Here is a 16,851-nt window from a genome sequence, read left to right on the forward strand (position 1 = left end):
ACTTCAGAAGAGTTTTTTACCCTACTGATTTTTCATTGTCAGTTTGCTGTGTACTCATTTCCTCCATTCCTTTCCTAGCGATGTGTATTTTGTGGTTAATGTGACTTAAAAGTTCAATACTTTATTAACCTAATTCATGAAGGTTGTTAACAGCTGTTTGACTAGGGTGACCTAGCTCTGCAGAAGATGACAAATCAGTCTTAGGCTGAGATCTGTATAAATCAAGGCTATATTTCCTAATTGCTTGAACGTTATTAAAGGTAGGTCAAATTTTAAACCAGAATAAGTCAATATTGTCCATTTTAAATGTACTGAGGGCTATTGTGGCATTTGTTTATTCTGGTGTGGCTATGTATAGTAGAGAATTATTAGTCTTAGTTAGAAGTCCTTGTTAAAACGATGTCTTCTTCCCTGTCCTGTCCCCCAGTCAGTAACAGCAATCCGCTAGTGAAACTGTAGATCCTGTGGGAGGCAAACTTTCATAAGGATAGCCGCAGGTAACTTTACTCTCCAATAAACTTTCACCATTAGGCTCACAAGAGAAAAAGCTTGTTTTTCAACAAAGAACAAGAACATAAGAATGTCTGTACTGGGTCAGACCAAAGGTCTATCTAGCCCAATATCTGTCTTCTGACAGTGGCCAATGCCAGGTGCTTCAGAGGGAATGAACAGAACAGGAAATCATCAAGTGATCTATCTCCTATTGCCCATTGCCACCTTCTGGCAAACAGAGGCTAGGGACCCCATCTCAGCCCATCCTGGCTAATAGCTATTGATGGACTTATCCTGAATTTATCTAGGGTTTTTTGAACCCTGTTGTAGTCTTGGCCTTCACAACATCCTCTGGCAAAGAGTTCCACAGGTTGACTGTGCATTGTGTGAAGAAATACTTCCTTTTGTTTGTTTTAAACCTGCTGCCTCTTAATTTCATTTGGTGACCCTTAGTTCTTGTGTTATAAGGAGTAAATAACACTTCACACCAGTCATGATTTTGTAGACCTCTCTCATATCCCCCCTTAGTCGTCTCTTTTCCAACCTGAAATATCCCAGTTTTATTAATCTCTCTGCATTTGGCAGCCATTCCATACCCCCTAATAATTTTTGTTGCCCTTTTCTGAACCTTTTCCAATTCCAATACATCTTTTTTGAGATGGGGCGACCATATCTGCACACAGTATTCAACATGTGGGCATACCATGGATTTGTATAGAGGCAATATAATAATTTCTGTCCTATCTATCCCTTTTTGAATGATTCCCAACATTCTGTTAGCTTTTTTGACTGCTGCTGCACACTGAGTGGATGTTTTCAGAGAACTATCCACAATGACTCCAAGATCTCTTTCATGAGTGGTAACAACTAATTTAGACCCCGTCATTTTATATATATAGTTGAGATTATTTTTTCCACTGTGCATTTACTTTGTATTTATCAACATTGAATTTCATCTGCTATTTTGTTGCCCAGTCACTCAGTTCTGTGTAGCTCTTCGCAGTCTGCTTTGGATTTAACTATCTTGAGTAGTTTTGTATCATCTGCAAATTTTGCAACCTCATTGTTTACCCCTTTTCCCCCAAATCATTTATGAATATGTTGAACAGTACTGGCCCCAGTACACACTCCTGGGGGACACAACTATTTACCATTCTCCATTCTGAAAACTGATCATTTATGCCTACCCTCTGTTTCCTGTCTTTTAACCAGTTACTGATCCAGGAGAGGACCTTCCCTCTTATCCCATGACAGCTTACTTTGCTTAAGAGTCTTTGGAGAGGGACCTTGTCAAGACTTGTTCACACCCAATCTGAAGAGACACCACCACTCAGAACTATGTACACAAGATGTATAAAGGTACTGCAGAAGTCAGCTTTTCCCTAAGCGCACTTATCATAGTGTCTGGTTCCTCCGTCTGGCTGACTGTGCATGACTTTCTGTAGTAGTCTGGGGCCAGTCGCTTATCATGCTCCCTTGATGTTATGCTCTTCCAGTCTACAGTGTATAACCAGTAGTACCCACTCTGCTGTGTTTAAACCACTTGAAGAAGATGACAGTGATTTTTAGAAGCTATCATATGGAACAGCCAGTGTTAAAGAAACAATGTACACAGGCTAGTGCTGGACCCAACCATAGCCAGGAATTTCTCAACTCTTATTACAGAGATTAAAAGCAAGAACTGTCCCCCAAGGGAAAGTCCTCAGAATTGAGACAAAAGGTATTGGTGGGTCTATGAAGAGTATATTTGGAAAGAAGGACATTTTAAGATAGGGGGTTAAGTCAGACTGTGAAAGAAACCATACAGTTTTTTATGTAGGAGGAGCTGTCAATCCTCCAAGTATAGATCACCACAGATCCAAGATGAATTAATAGGCAGCAGGTTTAAAACAAATAAAAGGAAGTATTTCTTCACACGACTCACAGTCAACCTGAGGAACTCCTTGCCAGAGGATGTTGTGAAGGCCAAGACCATAACAGGTTCAAAAAAGAACTAGATAAATTCATGGAGAATAGGTCCATCAATGGCTATTAGCCAGGATGGGCAGGAATGGTGTCCCTAGCCTCTGTTTGCCAGAAGCTGGGAATGAGCGACAGGGGACAGATCACTTGATGATTACCTGTTGTGTTCATTCGCTCTGGGGCACCTGGCATTGGCCACTGTCGGAAGACAGGATACTGGGCTAGATGGATCTTGGTCTGATCCAGCAAGGCCGTTCTTATGTTCTTACATTCCACTCTGGTTTACACATGTGCATCAGGCACCCAGAGCCGGAGAATTTGTAAGTAATGTCCATTGGGTCACACATGCACCCTGGCTAACCTTGTGCCTCTGTCTGAGGGGATATAGGATGGGGCAGACGAATGGTCTCTCCTGTTACTTCTCACCACCTCATGATCTGCGTCAGAACCTCCAGTGTCTGTAGCTTCAGCATCATCCTAAAAAATAAGAATTAGATTTAGCTTTGTAAATAATTTTAACAATTTTTACAGTTTATGATAGAGTTTGCATCCCTACCTCCTCTAAAACCCTCTTCAAAAGCGCCTCAGGGGCCACTGTCACGAGAATATTCTCAAACAAGAGATGGACTCCCTTTTGGGACAGGAAGTGATAGAACACCTGCCTCCTCAATACCAAGGGAACAGGTTTTACTCGACTTACTTCCTGGTACCCAAAAAAAGGGTGGTTGGAGACCAATCCTCGACCACTGCCATTTCAATCACATCGTTTGCAAACTCAGATTTCACATGGTCATGTTGGCATCTGTAATCCCATGTTTAGAAAAGGACATGTGGTTTACAGTTCTTGAAGTGAAAGATACCTACTCTTCCATAGACATTCATCCCACTCATAGATACTTCCTCAGATTCATGGTGGTCTGACAATTTTCAGTACAGAGTGCTGCCTTTTAGCATAACAGTTGCCCCCAGAGTCTTTACCAAGGTGTTCTTGAGAGTAGCAGCTTATGTCAGAGATTGTGGTCTCATTATCTTCCCCTACCTCGAGGACTGGCTCCTTGTTGCCAAGTCACTCCAGGAAGCCTATGAGTTAACTTCTAGGATGCTGCACTTCCTCTCCTCACTGGGAGTCCTTATAAACGGCAAGAAATCTGTTCTCGCCCCCACACAATCTTTGGACTTCATCGTGGCCACCTTGAATTTTATCATTGCAAGAGCATATTTGCCCCAGGAAAGGTTCCAGATCGTGAACAATATATCATAGCTCAGATCAGATACCTCTCATCAGGTATATGTGGGCATCCTCGTATACCTTCCTCTCTGGACGGGACCATTATTACAGATGCATACCTATTTGGTTGGGGAGCTCACATGAACAGCTGCATAGCACAAGGTACTTGGACGTCTTGATAATCCAGGATGCACGTCAATATCCTGAAGTTGCGAACAGTCTGGAAAGCATGCGAAGCCATTCTTCCATTCAACTGTGCTCATCTTGTCCTTATAATGTTATGACTATTTTCTACATCAACAAGCAGAGGGGAGCAAGATCCATCTCCCTGTGTGCAGAAGCGGTCAGTCTTTTGGAACTGGTGTGTCAGCAATAGAATCACCCTATCAGCAGCCTACCTGCAGCAGACATTTTGTAGTCCACCATGATTGGGAACTCCATAACTTGGTATTGCACAATATTTTCGCTCTATGGGGAACCCCAACTAGGGATCTGTTTGCTTCTCAAATGAACAAGAAATGCATTACATATTGCTCCAGAAGAGCCCTGGGTCACTACTATGACATTACATCTCATATTCATCCTAGAAATAATATTATGATATAATTGTGATGCATTTTATACAAGATGGGTCATATAAGGTGTCATTGGAAAAGTTATGATTATCCTATTTGTACGCATGTATCATTTTTGTAGCTGAAGTTATGAATATTGACTATGTATCTGTATTTCAAATGTAGTTACACCTGGGTGATGCCCACTAGGCAAGATGCTTTCAGTCTAGATAGCTGGTTGGGAAGGGCTTATTCCGGGTAATGAATCATTAGGGAAAACAATAGGCCTTAGGAGAAACTTATCTCCCACCTGGTGAGCCTTCCTGAGAAGGCTCCAGACAGCCTGTAAATAATGACAGGTTTCAGAGTAACAGCCGTGTTAGTCTGTATTCGCAAAAAGAAAAGGAGTACTTGTGGCACCTTAGAGACTAACCAATTTATTTGAGCATAAGCTTTCGTGAGCTACAGCTCACTTATGCATCCGATGAAGTGAGCTGTAGCTCACGAAAGCTTATGCTCAAATAAATTGGTTCGTCTCTAAGGTGCCACAAGTACTCCTTTTCTTTTTCCTGTAAATAATGGCTGCTATGACTCTACAAGGGCATATGACCAGGCCACATGACTCTGGACTCTCTTTTGGAGTGTCTGTATTTTTCAACACACTTGTCTGGGAACTGGTTTTGGGACAAAGGGTTCCCGCCATGTACTAAAGCTATATAAGGCATGGAGTGACATCATCGGTTGTTCTTCACTCCCCACGCAAGAGGACTCCTGGAAACAGCTGAGGAACTGGAGGAAGTGCTGGACCAAGGCTAAAGGGATTTCTAGCCTGTGTATGTAAAACCTGGGGATTCCAAGCTGTAAATCAAGTGCAGCTTGTACCTTGAGAATCTGCCAGCCTGCTTGTATCATCAGTCAGGGTGAGAGATTAATTCAAATACTATTTTTCTAGTATGTTAAACCTAGTTTGTGTTTTTGTTTATTTACTAGGTAATCTGCTTTGATCGGTTTGCTATCCTTTATAATCACTTAAAATCTATCTTTTGTAGTTAATAAACTTGTTTTATGTTTTAATTTAAACCCAGTGTGCCTTTAAGTGAAGTGCCTGGGGAAAAAGCTCAGCTTGGTTTAACATAGGCTTGTTGCATTTCCTCTCCACATTGAGTGGGAGGCGACCTGGATAATAAATTCATACTGGTCAGGGTTTTGACCAGGGCAGGATGCTACAGCTCTGGGGTCCTAGGATGGAAAACTGGTGGTTGTTTTGGCTAGAGCCTCTCTATTGATGGTTTATGCAGTGGCTGGTCAGAGTGCCTGCGTGTAATTGCAGCTGGATGTGTCCCTACCTGTATGAATGCTGGAGAAAGTGTAGGACCAGGAGCAGGTCTGCAGCTTGTCCCAGCAGCACAGTGTGAAAGGGAGCCCAGGTTGTTGGGTCAGAGGGCTCAGTGGTACCCCAGTTCCAGGTGGCACCCCGGGGGGGACTCCTCACATCTACTCCCAGGGTGATGCTCTGCTTCTTCCTTGGTCAGACCAGTTCAATTATGCCTTTCCTCTTCTATTGCTTCTACCATGAATTTTATACAAAGTCTGGCAGGGCAGGGGTCATCCTGATCGCCCCTTACTGGCACAGACAGTTCTGGTTTCCCAACCTCCTATACATGTCATCCCGGCTACTAATCCTCCTCCCAATGTTTCCTGAGTCCTGACCCAATGGAACAGCAAGATCAAGCACCCTGATCTGCATTCGTTCCATCTCAGGGCTTGATATTTGGATGGGTATCATCGTTAGAATGTTCAGTTGGGAGTAAACCTAACCCAGCCTTGTGAGACAGTCATCTAATATTAGGAAGAATTCTGTTAGAAGATGTTACTCCTGGGAGGCTTTTGCTCCAAAAAACTAAAAATTCTGCATATTATATTTGTCAAAATAATGCAATATAATCTCACCAGTTTCAATTGTTTTAATAATTTATTTAAACTACAATACAGAAAAAAAGTCACAATAACTTTTCAGCATTTCCTAAACACATGAAAGAAAAGTTACGAACACTTGGTAATTAATACCCTGCATTCCAGTTATAATCCTGAATTTTCATTGAAATTACGTTACAGAACACCAAACAGAAGGAGGGAAAAAGAAAAGTAGAATGTCATTTTAAATTGCTCAGACTCTTTCACATGTGAAAGTCGTACAGTTTTGCTAATCATTGTCCTGGACCTAGCTGGGTACTTTGGGAAGTGCTTGGTTCTGATTGTCCTGATATTTTATTGACTGCTTGATAAATGTTTTATTTGCCCTCAAAGTCTTTTCTTTTCTTTTTTTTTTAATGGGTAAGTAAAATAAATCCTGAGCTGTAATCTAACTCCATTGTGCCACTTTGGCATAGGAAAAAAGTGAGAAAGCACAAAGATCTTCCTAGCTGATTCCCTTACTGTCATTTATAAGACTTTACATCTCTCTGGCAATGTAGGGGCCTTAAAACTTGTACAGGTTTTATGCTCCTGGGGGAATTGACTGAGAATGGGAAAAATTAACGAATAATAGGAGTAAAATGTTAATAGCGAAATGAAGGTGCTTTTCTTCTTGAACACAACAAAGGACCATTCTTCTAGAAACTGCCAATAATCCTCTCATCTTGGACTATAGCCTCTCTCTGAAGATATCAGGCCCGTCCATTGGCTCCTTGTGAGTCCATTTGGTGGCAATCAGTGCATATCATCCACCTCCTCAGGACTACTTGGTCTTCGCACATCCACTCACCACTAGATTCTGGAAAGGCTTAATCAACAGAACCTTCCCGCCTATTCAGAAGCTCACTCACCAATGGGACCTGAACCTGGTTTCTCTCAGTACCCATAAGGCTCCCCTTTGAACCTTTAGCTTCTTGCTCTGTCTCTCTCCTTTCCATGAAGGTTGCTTTCTTCGTAGGCATCACCTCAGGTAGAAGGGTTGGCAAGCTTGGACTGATGATGGCAGATCCTTCTTACACTGTATTCCATAAGGATAAGTTTTCTTTGCATCTAGCTACACCCCAAATTCACCACCAAAGAAGTTTCAGAATTTCACCTTAGCCAATTGATTCACTTACCTGTGTCTTCCTCTGTGGAAGCATGTGGTTTTGGGAAGAAAAGACTCCGATTCCTTGATGTTCAGCAAGCCTTGGGCTTGTAACTGCAAAAAACAAAACCAATCAGGAAATCCCCAAGACTTTTTATCACCATAGCAGAAGGAATCGGGGGACACGCCATCTCCTCCTAGAGAATCTCCAAATGGATATCTAGCTGCATTCTATTTTATCAGCTATCAAACCTTCTCCCCCCTTCACACCAAGGAGGTGAGAGCGCATTGCAAAAGAGCACAAGCAATAACTATGGCATCATTTCAGAAGGTGCCTTTCCTTGATATCTGTAAAGTGGCCAGATGAGGCTCTGTTTATGCATTTGCAAGACATTATGCCCAGGTGCAGGACTCCTCTGCTGATACATTCTTTGGGACTGGGGTCCTCCACTCAGTTCTACTGTCTACATCCTCACACCTTCCTCCTACTTCAGTAGTGCTTGTCAGTCACCCACGGCGGAATATAATAGGAACCGTCACTAGAAGAGGAGGTTATTAACCTGTAATGGAGGTTCTTCGAGACGTGTGGTCCTCATCTGTATTTCATTACCCTCCCTCTTTCTTCTCTGTTTTGGATCTTCTCTGATTTGCAGGAGAGAGAGAACTGGAGAGATGGTTGGTCTGCCCCACCCTTTATGTCCTTGGATGGGGGCTCGAAGTGAGCCAGGACACATGCTTGGACCAAGTGACCTATTTTCAAATTCTCCAGCTCCAGGCACAGAGTACACATGCATAACTCACAGTGGAATACAGATAGGGACTACACATCTCTAAGAACCTCCATTACAGGTCACTAACTTCCTCTTTACTTGCTTTTGTTCAAAACTTTTTGCTTTTACATTCCCTCTTCTAACTTACCAGTTTCTCATTAGATTCACTGGGGGAAGTCCACCCCCCAAGACCCAAACAGATTTTCTTATCAATTAGGCTGATTGACAGTAGGTTTAACGTATCGTCCAACTGTGGCTACAAACCTAATGCAAACCCTTTTACCTATCAGTTGTCTTAAAATTCCTCTAACTTAACTGTTTTTAGAGTGGGCTCTTGAGTGGTATTTTCAATCTTTTATATTCTCTAAGCACACTTGAGAGAAATAGAAATATCTGTAGCAATGGCACTGTTTCTAAAGAAATGTTTTAAACATCTGGAATTTTTAGTTTATTTAGGTCTGTCAAGTGATTAAAAAAATTAATTGTGATTAATCGCACTGTTAATAATATAATACCTTTTTAAAATAGTTTTGGATATTTTCTACATTTTCAATATATTGATTTCAATTACAAAACAGAATACGAAGTATACAGTGCTCACTTTATTTTTCATTACAAATATTTGCACTGTAAAAAAACAAAACAAATTTTTTTTTTCAATTCATCTCATAAAAGTACTGCAGTGCAATCTCTTTATCATGGAAGTTGAACTTACAAATGTAGAATTATGTACAAAAAAACCTGCATTCAAAAATAAAACAATATAAAACTTTAGAGCCTGCAAATCCACTCAGTCCTACTTCTTGTTCAGCCAATTGTTCAGACAAACAAGTTTGTTTACATTTGCAGGAGATAATGTTGCCTGCTTCTTGTTTACAATGTCACCTGAAAGTGAGAACAGGTGTTCGCATGGCACTGTTGTAGCTGGCATTGCAAGATATTTATGTGCCAGATGCACTAAATATTAATATGTCCCTTCATGCTTCAACCATGCATCCATGCTGATAACGGGTTCTGCTTGATAACCATCCAAATTAGTGCAGACATATGCTTGTTCATTTTCATCATCTGAGTCAGATGCCACCAGAAGAAAGGTTGATTTTCTCTTTTGGTGGTTCAGGTTCTGTAGTTTCCGCATCTGAGTGTTGCTCTTTGAAGACTTCTGAAAGCATGCTCTACATCTCGTCCCTTTCAGATTTTGGAAGGCACTTCAGATTCTTAAACCTTGGGTCGAGTGATGTAGGTATCTTTAGAAATCTCACATTGGTACCTTCTTTGTGTTTTGTTAAATCTGCAGTGAAAGTGTTCTTGTGCTGGGTCATTATCCGAGAATGCTATAACATGAAATATATGGCAGAATGCAGGTAAAACAGAGTAGGAGACTTCTCCCCCAAGGAGTTCAGTCACAAATTTAATTAATGCATTTTTTTAACGAGCATCATCGGCATGAAAGAATGTCCTCTGGAATTGTGGCCCAAGCATGAAGGGGCATACAAATGTTAAGCATAACTGTCATGTAAATACCTTGAAATGCTGGCTACAAAGTGCCATGTGAGCGCCTGTTCTCACTTTCATGTGACATGTAAATAGGAAGCTGCCAGCATTATCTCCCGTAAATGCAAACAAACTTGTTTGTCTTAGCAATTGGCTGAACAAGAAGTAGAGTAAGTGGACATGTAGGCTCTAAAGTTTTACATTGTTTTGTTTTTGAGTGTAGTTATGTAACAAAAAAGAATCTACATTTGTAAGTTGCACTTACACGATAAAGAACTGTATGGGGTGAATTGAAAAATACTCTTTCTTTCATTGGCAATTTTTACAGCATGAATATTTGCAATAAAAAATAATACAAAGTGAGCACTGTCAACTTTGTATGCTGTGGTGTAATTTAAATCAATATATTTAAAAATGTAGAAAAACATCCAAAAATATTATACATTTCAATTGGTATTCTATTGTTTAACAGTGTGATTAATCGTGATTAATTTTTGTAATCGTGATCGGGTTTTTTGAGTTAATTGCATGAGTTAACTGCGATTAATTCTCAGCCCTAAGTTTAATTTGAGATTTGTATCTGGAGCTTTGCATCCTTTGCCATCGCTTCCTGTTTGGAGACAGAGTGGCACCCTCTCCTGCTGATTCCGCTTGCAGAAGGCACTTGGAATCTACAGTGATGAGGGTCAAAGAAGTACCTAGGACAGATAGTATCCTTGCCACCTACTCATAAGTCCGTTTCTGTGAGGGGAGGAAGGTACCTCCATTATAACCTGATTTAGAGGAGGAGGCAAGGAAACAAGGTAAGAGAGCACGGGGTGCTGCTGACAGGCCAGGTCATAGAAGTTATTTGCCAAGTCAACTAAAGTCTCCAGATTAATTTTAAAAAATAAATTGGAATAAACTGAAGACCTTTCTCTTTAAAGTGTGGTTCTCAACTCAACCCCACTTTAAGATAAGTGTCTGAAGAGGAAAATCCAATGAAAGGAGGCAACTCCTCTACAGAACCATATCTTCATTAGTTGTTGCTGTGAGTGACAGTAGAGCTTCCTGCATTGTAATCAGCTTGTTACTACAGCAAACAAGCCATGAAACAGCTGATTCAAAATAATGTCTATGGATGTTGTATTCATATATTTCTAGGGTCCTAAAGGTGAAGCGGTTGGTTCTATAACTCAGCCATTACCTGGAAGTTATTTGATCATCCGAGCAGCTTCAGAATCGGATGGTAAGTAAATTTTCTTGTTTTGTTTTGATTTTTCATTTTTGAAGTGCTTGCTTATTAGAGATTCAGATTATTCCATTTCTCTTGTACAGTGTTACAGCATCATATTTGCAGATCCGTAGTTCAGTTGAACATGCTTTTTTTTTAACCCAATATATTAGATAGCTATAATGCAAGCATTTTTATTTCATATCATGAAGTAACTTTGCAAAGTTTTAGTAGTTATAAATTTTGAGTCCCTTAAACTAAACGTATGAGCCTACTTAAGAGACTAACAAACACAGCCTTGTAGAAGAGGTGTTAGTCCACATTAAATGCCAAATATCTTGGAAGATTCTAAATTAGAAAGAATTTCAAAAGACTGTTGTGTAACTTTGGTGAGTAGCTGCTATGCAACTGCACTAGTTAATTAACTTAGCACTGCAATATACATTTTATATAGATCTTATTGTTGAGAGGATTATGGCCAACTGAAAATGTAGTAAATTTCAAGAAATGAGTGAAAAGTAATTTCAGGACCTAGTTGTCCTAAGTTCACTTTCAATTTATTTGGTTTTACAATCAATTTCTTATTTTTCAAAATTCTTTTTGCTCCCCTTTTGCTGTTGAAAGACCCCAGAAAATTGACCAAACATGGGAAATAGTAAAGATGGGTATACTTAAAGTAACGCAGTGGAAAAAAACAAACAGTTTTGTCTGTGGTCTTTCAACTATAATCTTCGGTCTAGTCTATTAGAGTTCTTTGAGTGTATCAACAAAACAGGGACAGAAAACAGAGGAGGAATAAATGGTCAGTTTTCAAGATGGCAAAAAGTTAATTGTTGGATGCCCAAAGGTTCTGTTCTAGGACTGGTTGGTGTTTGATCCCTTTTGCAGAGCATTAGTAAATAGAATTGGCAAATTTTGCATATGACAGAATTATTTAAGTTAGCCAAATCTAGAGACGGCTGTAGGGAACAGCAGAGGGATCTAATAAAGTTAGGTGACGAAGCACAATAGCAGATAAAGGTCGCTGTTGTGAATGGAGAAATGGTACGTTGGCAGGAGTAATTTGAACCAATCAAACATTAGCTGGGTTCTGAATTAATTAGTCGGGGGAAAAAAGTTCATGTTATTGTGGACCACTTAGTGAAAATGTTTCCTCAGTATAATTGTAAAGTTAAAATGTAAGTATGTATAAAGAATGGAATGTCTGAATTGGACATTTGCTGATGTTTCTTTGTAAGCAGATGCCTTTAAGAAAGTACTGAAGTTTTACATATTCGCAGTCAGGAACAAAAATATTGCGAACGGGGAAGGAGAATTTGGTACAGTTGACACCCCATACTTGAAAGTTGAGTGTATTGTGGTTTGATAGAACAGAGAAATACTAGAGAGCAATAGAAATGCTGTCAAGATAGTAACATTTTCTAACTGCTTAAAGTGCATATTTGGTTAGGGGAGCAGGAGGATGATTGTCCTTCTGAATGAGGTGAAAGGTTGGAGATGAAGAGTGAGTGTCTGCATCCATTGGCAGGCCAAGAAGGGAGGTGGCAGTCTGTCTCTGTTAGGGAAAAGGCATATCTGCAGTGGCTTCTTCTGTTATAACTAAGGCTAAGATTTTGTCTCAGTTACTTTTAGTAAAAGTCACAGGCAATAAACAGAAATTCACAGAAGCCTGTGACCTGTCCATGACTCTTAATAAAAATAACTGTGACAAAATGGGGAATGGGGGGGTCCATCACCTGCTGAAACGGATCTTTACGGCCCACGGCTGGGCAGATTGTTACCGGTACCACTGAAAATTCAGATTCAATTTGCTCAATGCACAGCAATTTGTTTGAGAGAGAATCACACAAGCCATAAAAGGTTATGTAATACGTCTTCCTAATAAGCCTCAGTTCCCCAAGCATAAACCCTCAGTAACTATCTTGGCCCTACACAGTATCCTGACTGGCAAACAAAGCAGGTAGAGCTATCAGTCCTAGATAGAGACCTCTTCTCTTCTCTTTTCTTCTCTCTTCTCTTTTCTTCTCAAGTACTTGGTTACCCCGAGGTCCTCTGGTTCAAAAGTCCTATAGAAGTCCCTTGTAGCAGGGTGTTGGCTACCCTAAGACCCTCTGTCTTACAGCGTCGCAGACCTCTTCAGATGTTAATTGGAGAGCTAACTGATGAACTAACTCTGCATGTATGGTATTCTTAACATTTATACTCCTTGCTCTCAAAGCAGTCACATCCCAGGAATATGCCCTGTGGGTGTTCCATTACTGGTTTTTCTAATTAATATTTTAAAAGGGACTGCAAAACAGACAGAGACAAAAGATCAGTTAACATTTACCCTCTCATCAATCATTCACTTGAGCTCTTAGTGCGGTGCCATCCTAAAGGGTCATTTTGACCTTGGTCATTCAATACCAAGCTCACTTCTGCGTTTTCTTTACTTTTGTGAGCTGGCCATTAGGTGATATGACCAGAGTTCCTTGCTGAAACACACACAGATAGAGCCTCTGATTAACCATTCAAGTGCAATTTCAGCGCATTCAGTAAATTTCCACACAAACAGTCTGATGCTAAGAGATCCCTGCTCCCAGAATCCTCTAGCCAATTCAAACATACCAAGCCATACCAAACTCATGTTCACCACATTCATTCATATCAATCACAGTAATTCACAATAATAATTTGGCACCATTCCAACATCACCGATCGCTGCTGTTGCTTGCGGTGGCTGGGAGCTCCAGAGTCCCCACCACCATCCCACAGAAGCTTGGAGCTCCGGGGCTGGTGGCTTGGACCTGCGGGGCCCCCCGTCGCAGCGTGGACCTGCAGGGGCCCCCGCCATGCCTTGGAGCTCTGGGGTTGGCAGCTGAGAGCTCTGGGGCCCCCATTGGCTGACAGCTCCGGACGCGGAGCTGAAGCAGATAATGTCAAATAGGTCTCCGGAAGTCATGGATTCCGTGACCTCTGTGACATAATCGTAGCCTTAGTTATAACGTTCTGGTCTAGACCCTTGTTGGTCCTACCCTGGAGTCCCTTTCACATCTAGATAGGGAGTAAGTTATTTTTATATTTTAGGTCTGGAATGATATTAAAATCAAAGTCACCTAAAGTGTGTGGAGTGAGTGTGCATTTATTATTCCAGTATGTGCCTTTCAAAGGTAAGGTAAAAGGGGGCCCTAAATAGCTTATCATTGTGAAGTGAACAATATCAAATTCCATTACTAACAAGCATCTATCTTTAGGCAGGTGTTGGATGGATGCTTTGGAACTGGCTTTGAAATGTTCCGGTCTGCTTAAACGTACGATGATTAGAGAAGGTAAAGAGCATGACTTGAACTCTTCAGCAGAGAGCACACATGTTTCTCTCTATGGCTTATTGCGTGCGAACAACTTACACAGTGCAGAAAGTTTTCCGTAAGTAATCAAGCCCTTAATTTTATTCTTATAAGAAAGTTACTAAAACTGGTGTAAAACTCTTAAATTGTTTAGGCAGATCTTTGAATTTGAAATGATAATTTCAAAGTGGAAACCTTCTTAAGATTAGAATTCCTTTTGCCTCCGAATGCCCCTTAAAGAACTGTAACTGTGTATTTTTTTTTAAACTTAACATTTAAACCCTGCAGATGTGGGTCATTTCCTTGGTGATCTTCAAGTAGCTCTGCATATTGTCACTTACGGGTACTGTGTCACCTTATGGTGCCATGTGGTAGAACCTTCTTCTAGCAGTATTAGCTAGAGCACTCTTGTGCCTCCCCCTCACCCCCCCCGCCCAACGTCACACCATGCCAAAGGCAAGGCTATATAGAGGGCGGAACACCCTCACCACCTCAGTTCCTTCCAACCACATGCCACAAACATATATGAACCTCTCCGGTCTCTTGAGAGCTGGGGGTTTTTTCTTAGATAGTTACTGTTAGGTGTTGATTTAGTCAGTGATTCATTTTCAGTTCCGTGATATGGTGGAAGTGAAGAAGCTGGGTTTTAAGAGGTGCATTTCCTGCCCAGCTATCTTCCAGATGCACAAAAACCACGTGCAGTGCCTCAAGTGCTTGGGAGAAAGACGTTCACCTTTTAATTATTTGATTTGTAGGACCTTTACTCCCTGAGCCCACAAGGACAGGGAGACTCAGCTGCAGCGCCTACTATAGAAAGAAGCTCTCAAGACCAGACCCTCTGGTTCTGAGCAATCCTCCAATCCAAGGTTGCAAAGGCCATTCTCTGCCTCTGTTGCTCCCCCCAACAAAGGACTGAAGGGTTCCAAGAGGCCGAATCCTGAATTGGGACCAGACCCAATCCTTGCGGTTTCTTCAGTTAAGACTTTGAGGTGACACATGGCCAAACTGGGGGCCACGTGATCGGATACCACTGCCCAGTTCTGGAGGAGAGGCCGAGAAGTGATCCACCCTCACTGGTGCCATATTTTGTGCCTTACAGCTTTCTGATCCTGAAGGAACACATGTGGTGGCAGGACTAGGATCAGCTTCAAAGTCCACTTACAGATATAGGAAGATTGAGTCCATTGGTGTGCCAGAACCAGGGTAGGTAGTGCCTTTGGTGCTGACAGTAATGGCACTGAAGAGAGAGGCATAAGGACAAAGTGGCCACAGTAAGTGGTTCTGGTTCCCAGCACAGGCATCAGAGCTGTCAGATCCATCTGATTCAGACCAGGGCACTCCCGGCTCTGAAACGCGGACTTTTGTGTCAGTAGCACGGGAGATGGACTTGCATGTAACACTAGATATGATATCGTCTCAATCTTCAGATCTGTAGTTTGGCTCTCATTTTGGCTCCCATTTTGGTTCCAGCTACATCCTCAGTTCCAGGGAGTTAAATCATTGTGTTAGCCTAGGTTCACCTTTTGATGCCACTGCACATGTCTGATCCAAGAGTGAAATGCAAGAGCTCTAAGAGGAGGTATGTTTCCTCAACTCCAAGATCATCATCTTTGCCCCTGTCAGGAAGAGGAGGCTAGAGGGCATCAAGGTCCCTTTCACAGATCCTCTTATGCTCCCTCCTCCTAGGACCCTTACAGGATCTCCACAAAAAGCTGGCTCCTCAAATCTTCTGCCAGATCTATTGTTGTCCCTGGTTCACTCTATTCCAAATCTAGATTTTTACCAAGAAGGAGATAGAGGAAGAAAGCAGAGTTTTTACTAAATGTCTCTCTCGGGGTGGGGTGGGGGGGCTCATCTGAGGAATCAGGGCATTTTTGTTAATCCCTGTTAAAATGACTGGCTTCTGAAGGTTTCTATGAATGAAGATCTGTTAAATAATCTTCATGACCAATCTCTTTTCAGATTTTAGGGCTCTTTCTCCACCCAAAGTCAATCTTCTGCCCTTCACAAAGGATCCCTTTTATAGGCGCTATACTAGACTCCATTGAGGGGAGAGCTTTTCTGCCAGAGTATAGATTTGTCAAAACAAGCCAGTATTTGTTAAAGATCCAGAGAGTAAAGTTCTTCATGGGTCTACTATGTGACTCTGTTTGCCTGTTTGAGAATGAGATCTGTCTGAGAATGAGATCTATGCGGCAGTAGATGCCTTCGTCTACAGACCAAATTGAGACAGACAGTCTTCAGTTGTTGATACCCATGCCTTAGATGATGATAGTGTCCCAAGATTGGTGGTCAGTAAGAACAAATGTGCTCAGGGGTGTATGGGTCCAACCTGGATAGTGATTTCAGACATATCAACTAAGGGCTGAGGATATGGGGAGGGTGTATCTGAACCATTTGACAGTTCAAGGGCACTTGTCTTTTTAGCAGAGAATCCTGCACATTTGCATATTGAAATTAAGAACTGTTCTTCTGGCTCTCAGATTGTTCCATTATGCAGGTAGTGATGGACAGTACATCAGTGATGTATTATATCAACAAGGATCCTTTCTCCTGCGTGGAAAGGCAATAAATCTATGGGATTGGTGTATTCATCATGACGTTAATCTGTCTCTTTACATGTAGCAGGGAACAGCAGATCATCTTAGCCAATGATTCACAAATGGTCCATGAAGGCTCACTTGGTTCAGACTGTATTCTCCAGCTGGAGTCAACCAGATGTGGAACTATTCACAACAAAAGTCAACAAAA

At 41.4% G+C, this 16,851-nt stretch overlaps 1 protein-coding gene and 1 long non-coding RNA gene across 8 annotated transcripts in view; one reads left to right on the top strand and one right to left on the bottom strand.

Moving 5' to 3' along the window:
* Positions 1-16,851, top strand: part of OSBPL8 (oxysterol binding protein like 8) — a 189,880-nt gene that overhangs the window by 135,196 nt on the left and 37,833 nt on the right. For all 7 annotated transcript variants that reach the window (XM_084646369.1, XM_084646370.1, XM_084646374.1 and 4 more), the window contains 2 exons: positions 10,705-10,789; positions 14,008-14,179. In XM_084646369.1, the coding sequence (XP_084502495.1) occupies positions 10,705-10,789; positions 14,008-14,179 (257 nt within the window). The remainder of the gene's footprint in view (positions 1-10,704; positions 10,790-14,007; positions 14,180-16,851) is intronic.
* Positions 378-7,408, bottom strand: LOC311530074. Its single transcript, XR_014713924.1, has 3 exons — positions 7,329-7,408; positions 2,816-2,931; positions 378-462 (listed from the first exon to the last, which is right to left on the bottom strand). It is a non-coding gene; the product is annotated as an uncharacterized lncRNA (long non-coding RNA).

The sequence above is a fragment of the Lepidochelys olivacea genome (genome assembly GCF_965140295.1).
Source record: "Lepidochelys olivacea isolate rLepOli2 genome assembly, chromosome: 1".
Taxonomy (NCBI): domain Eukaryota; kingdom Metazoa; phylum Chordata; order Testudines; family Cheloniidae; genus Lepidochelys; species Lepidochelys olivacea.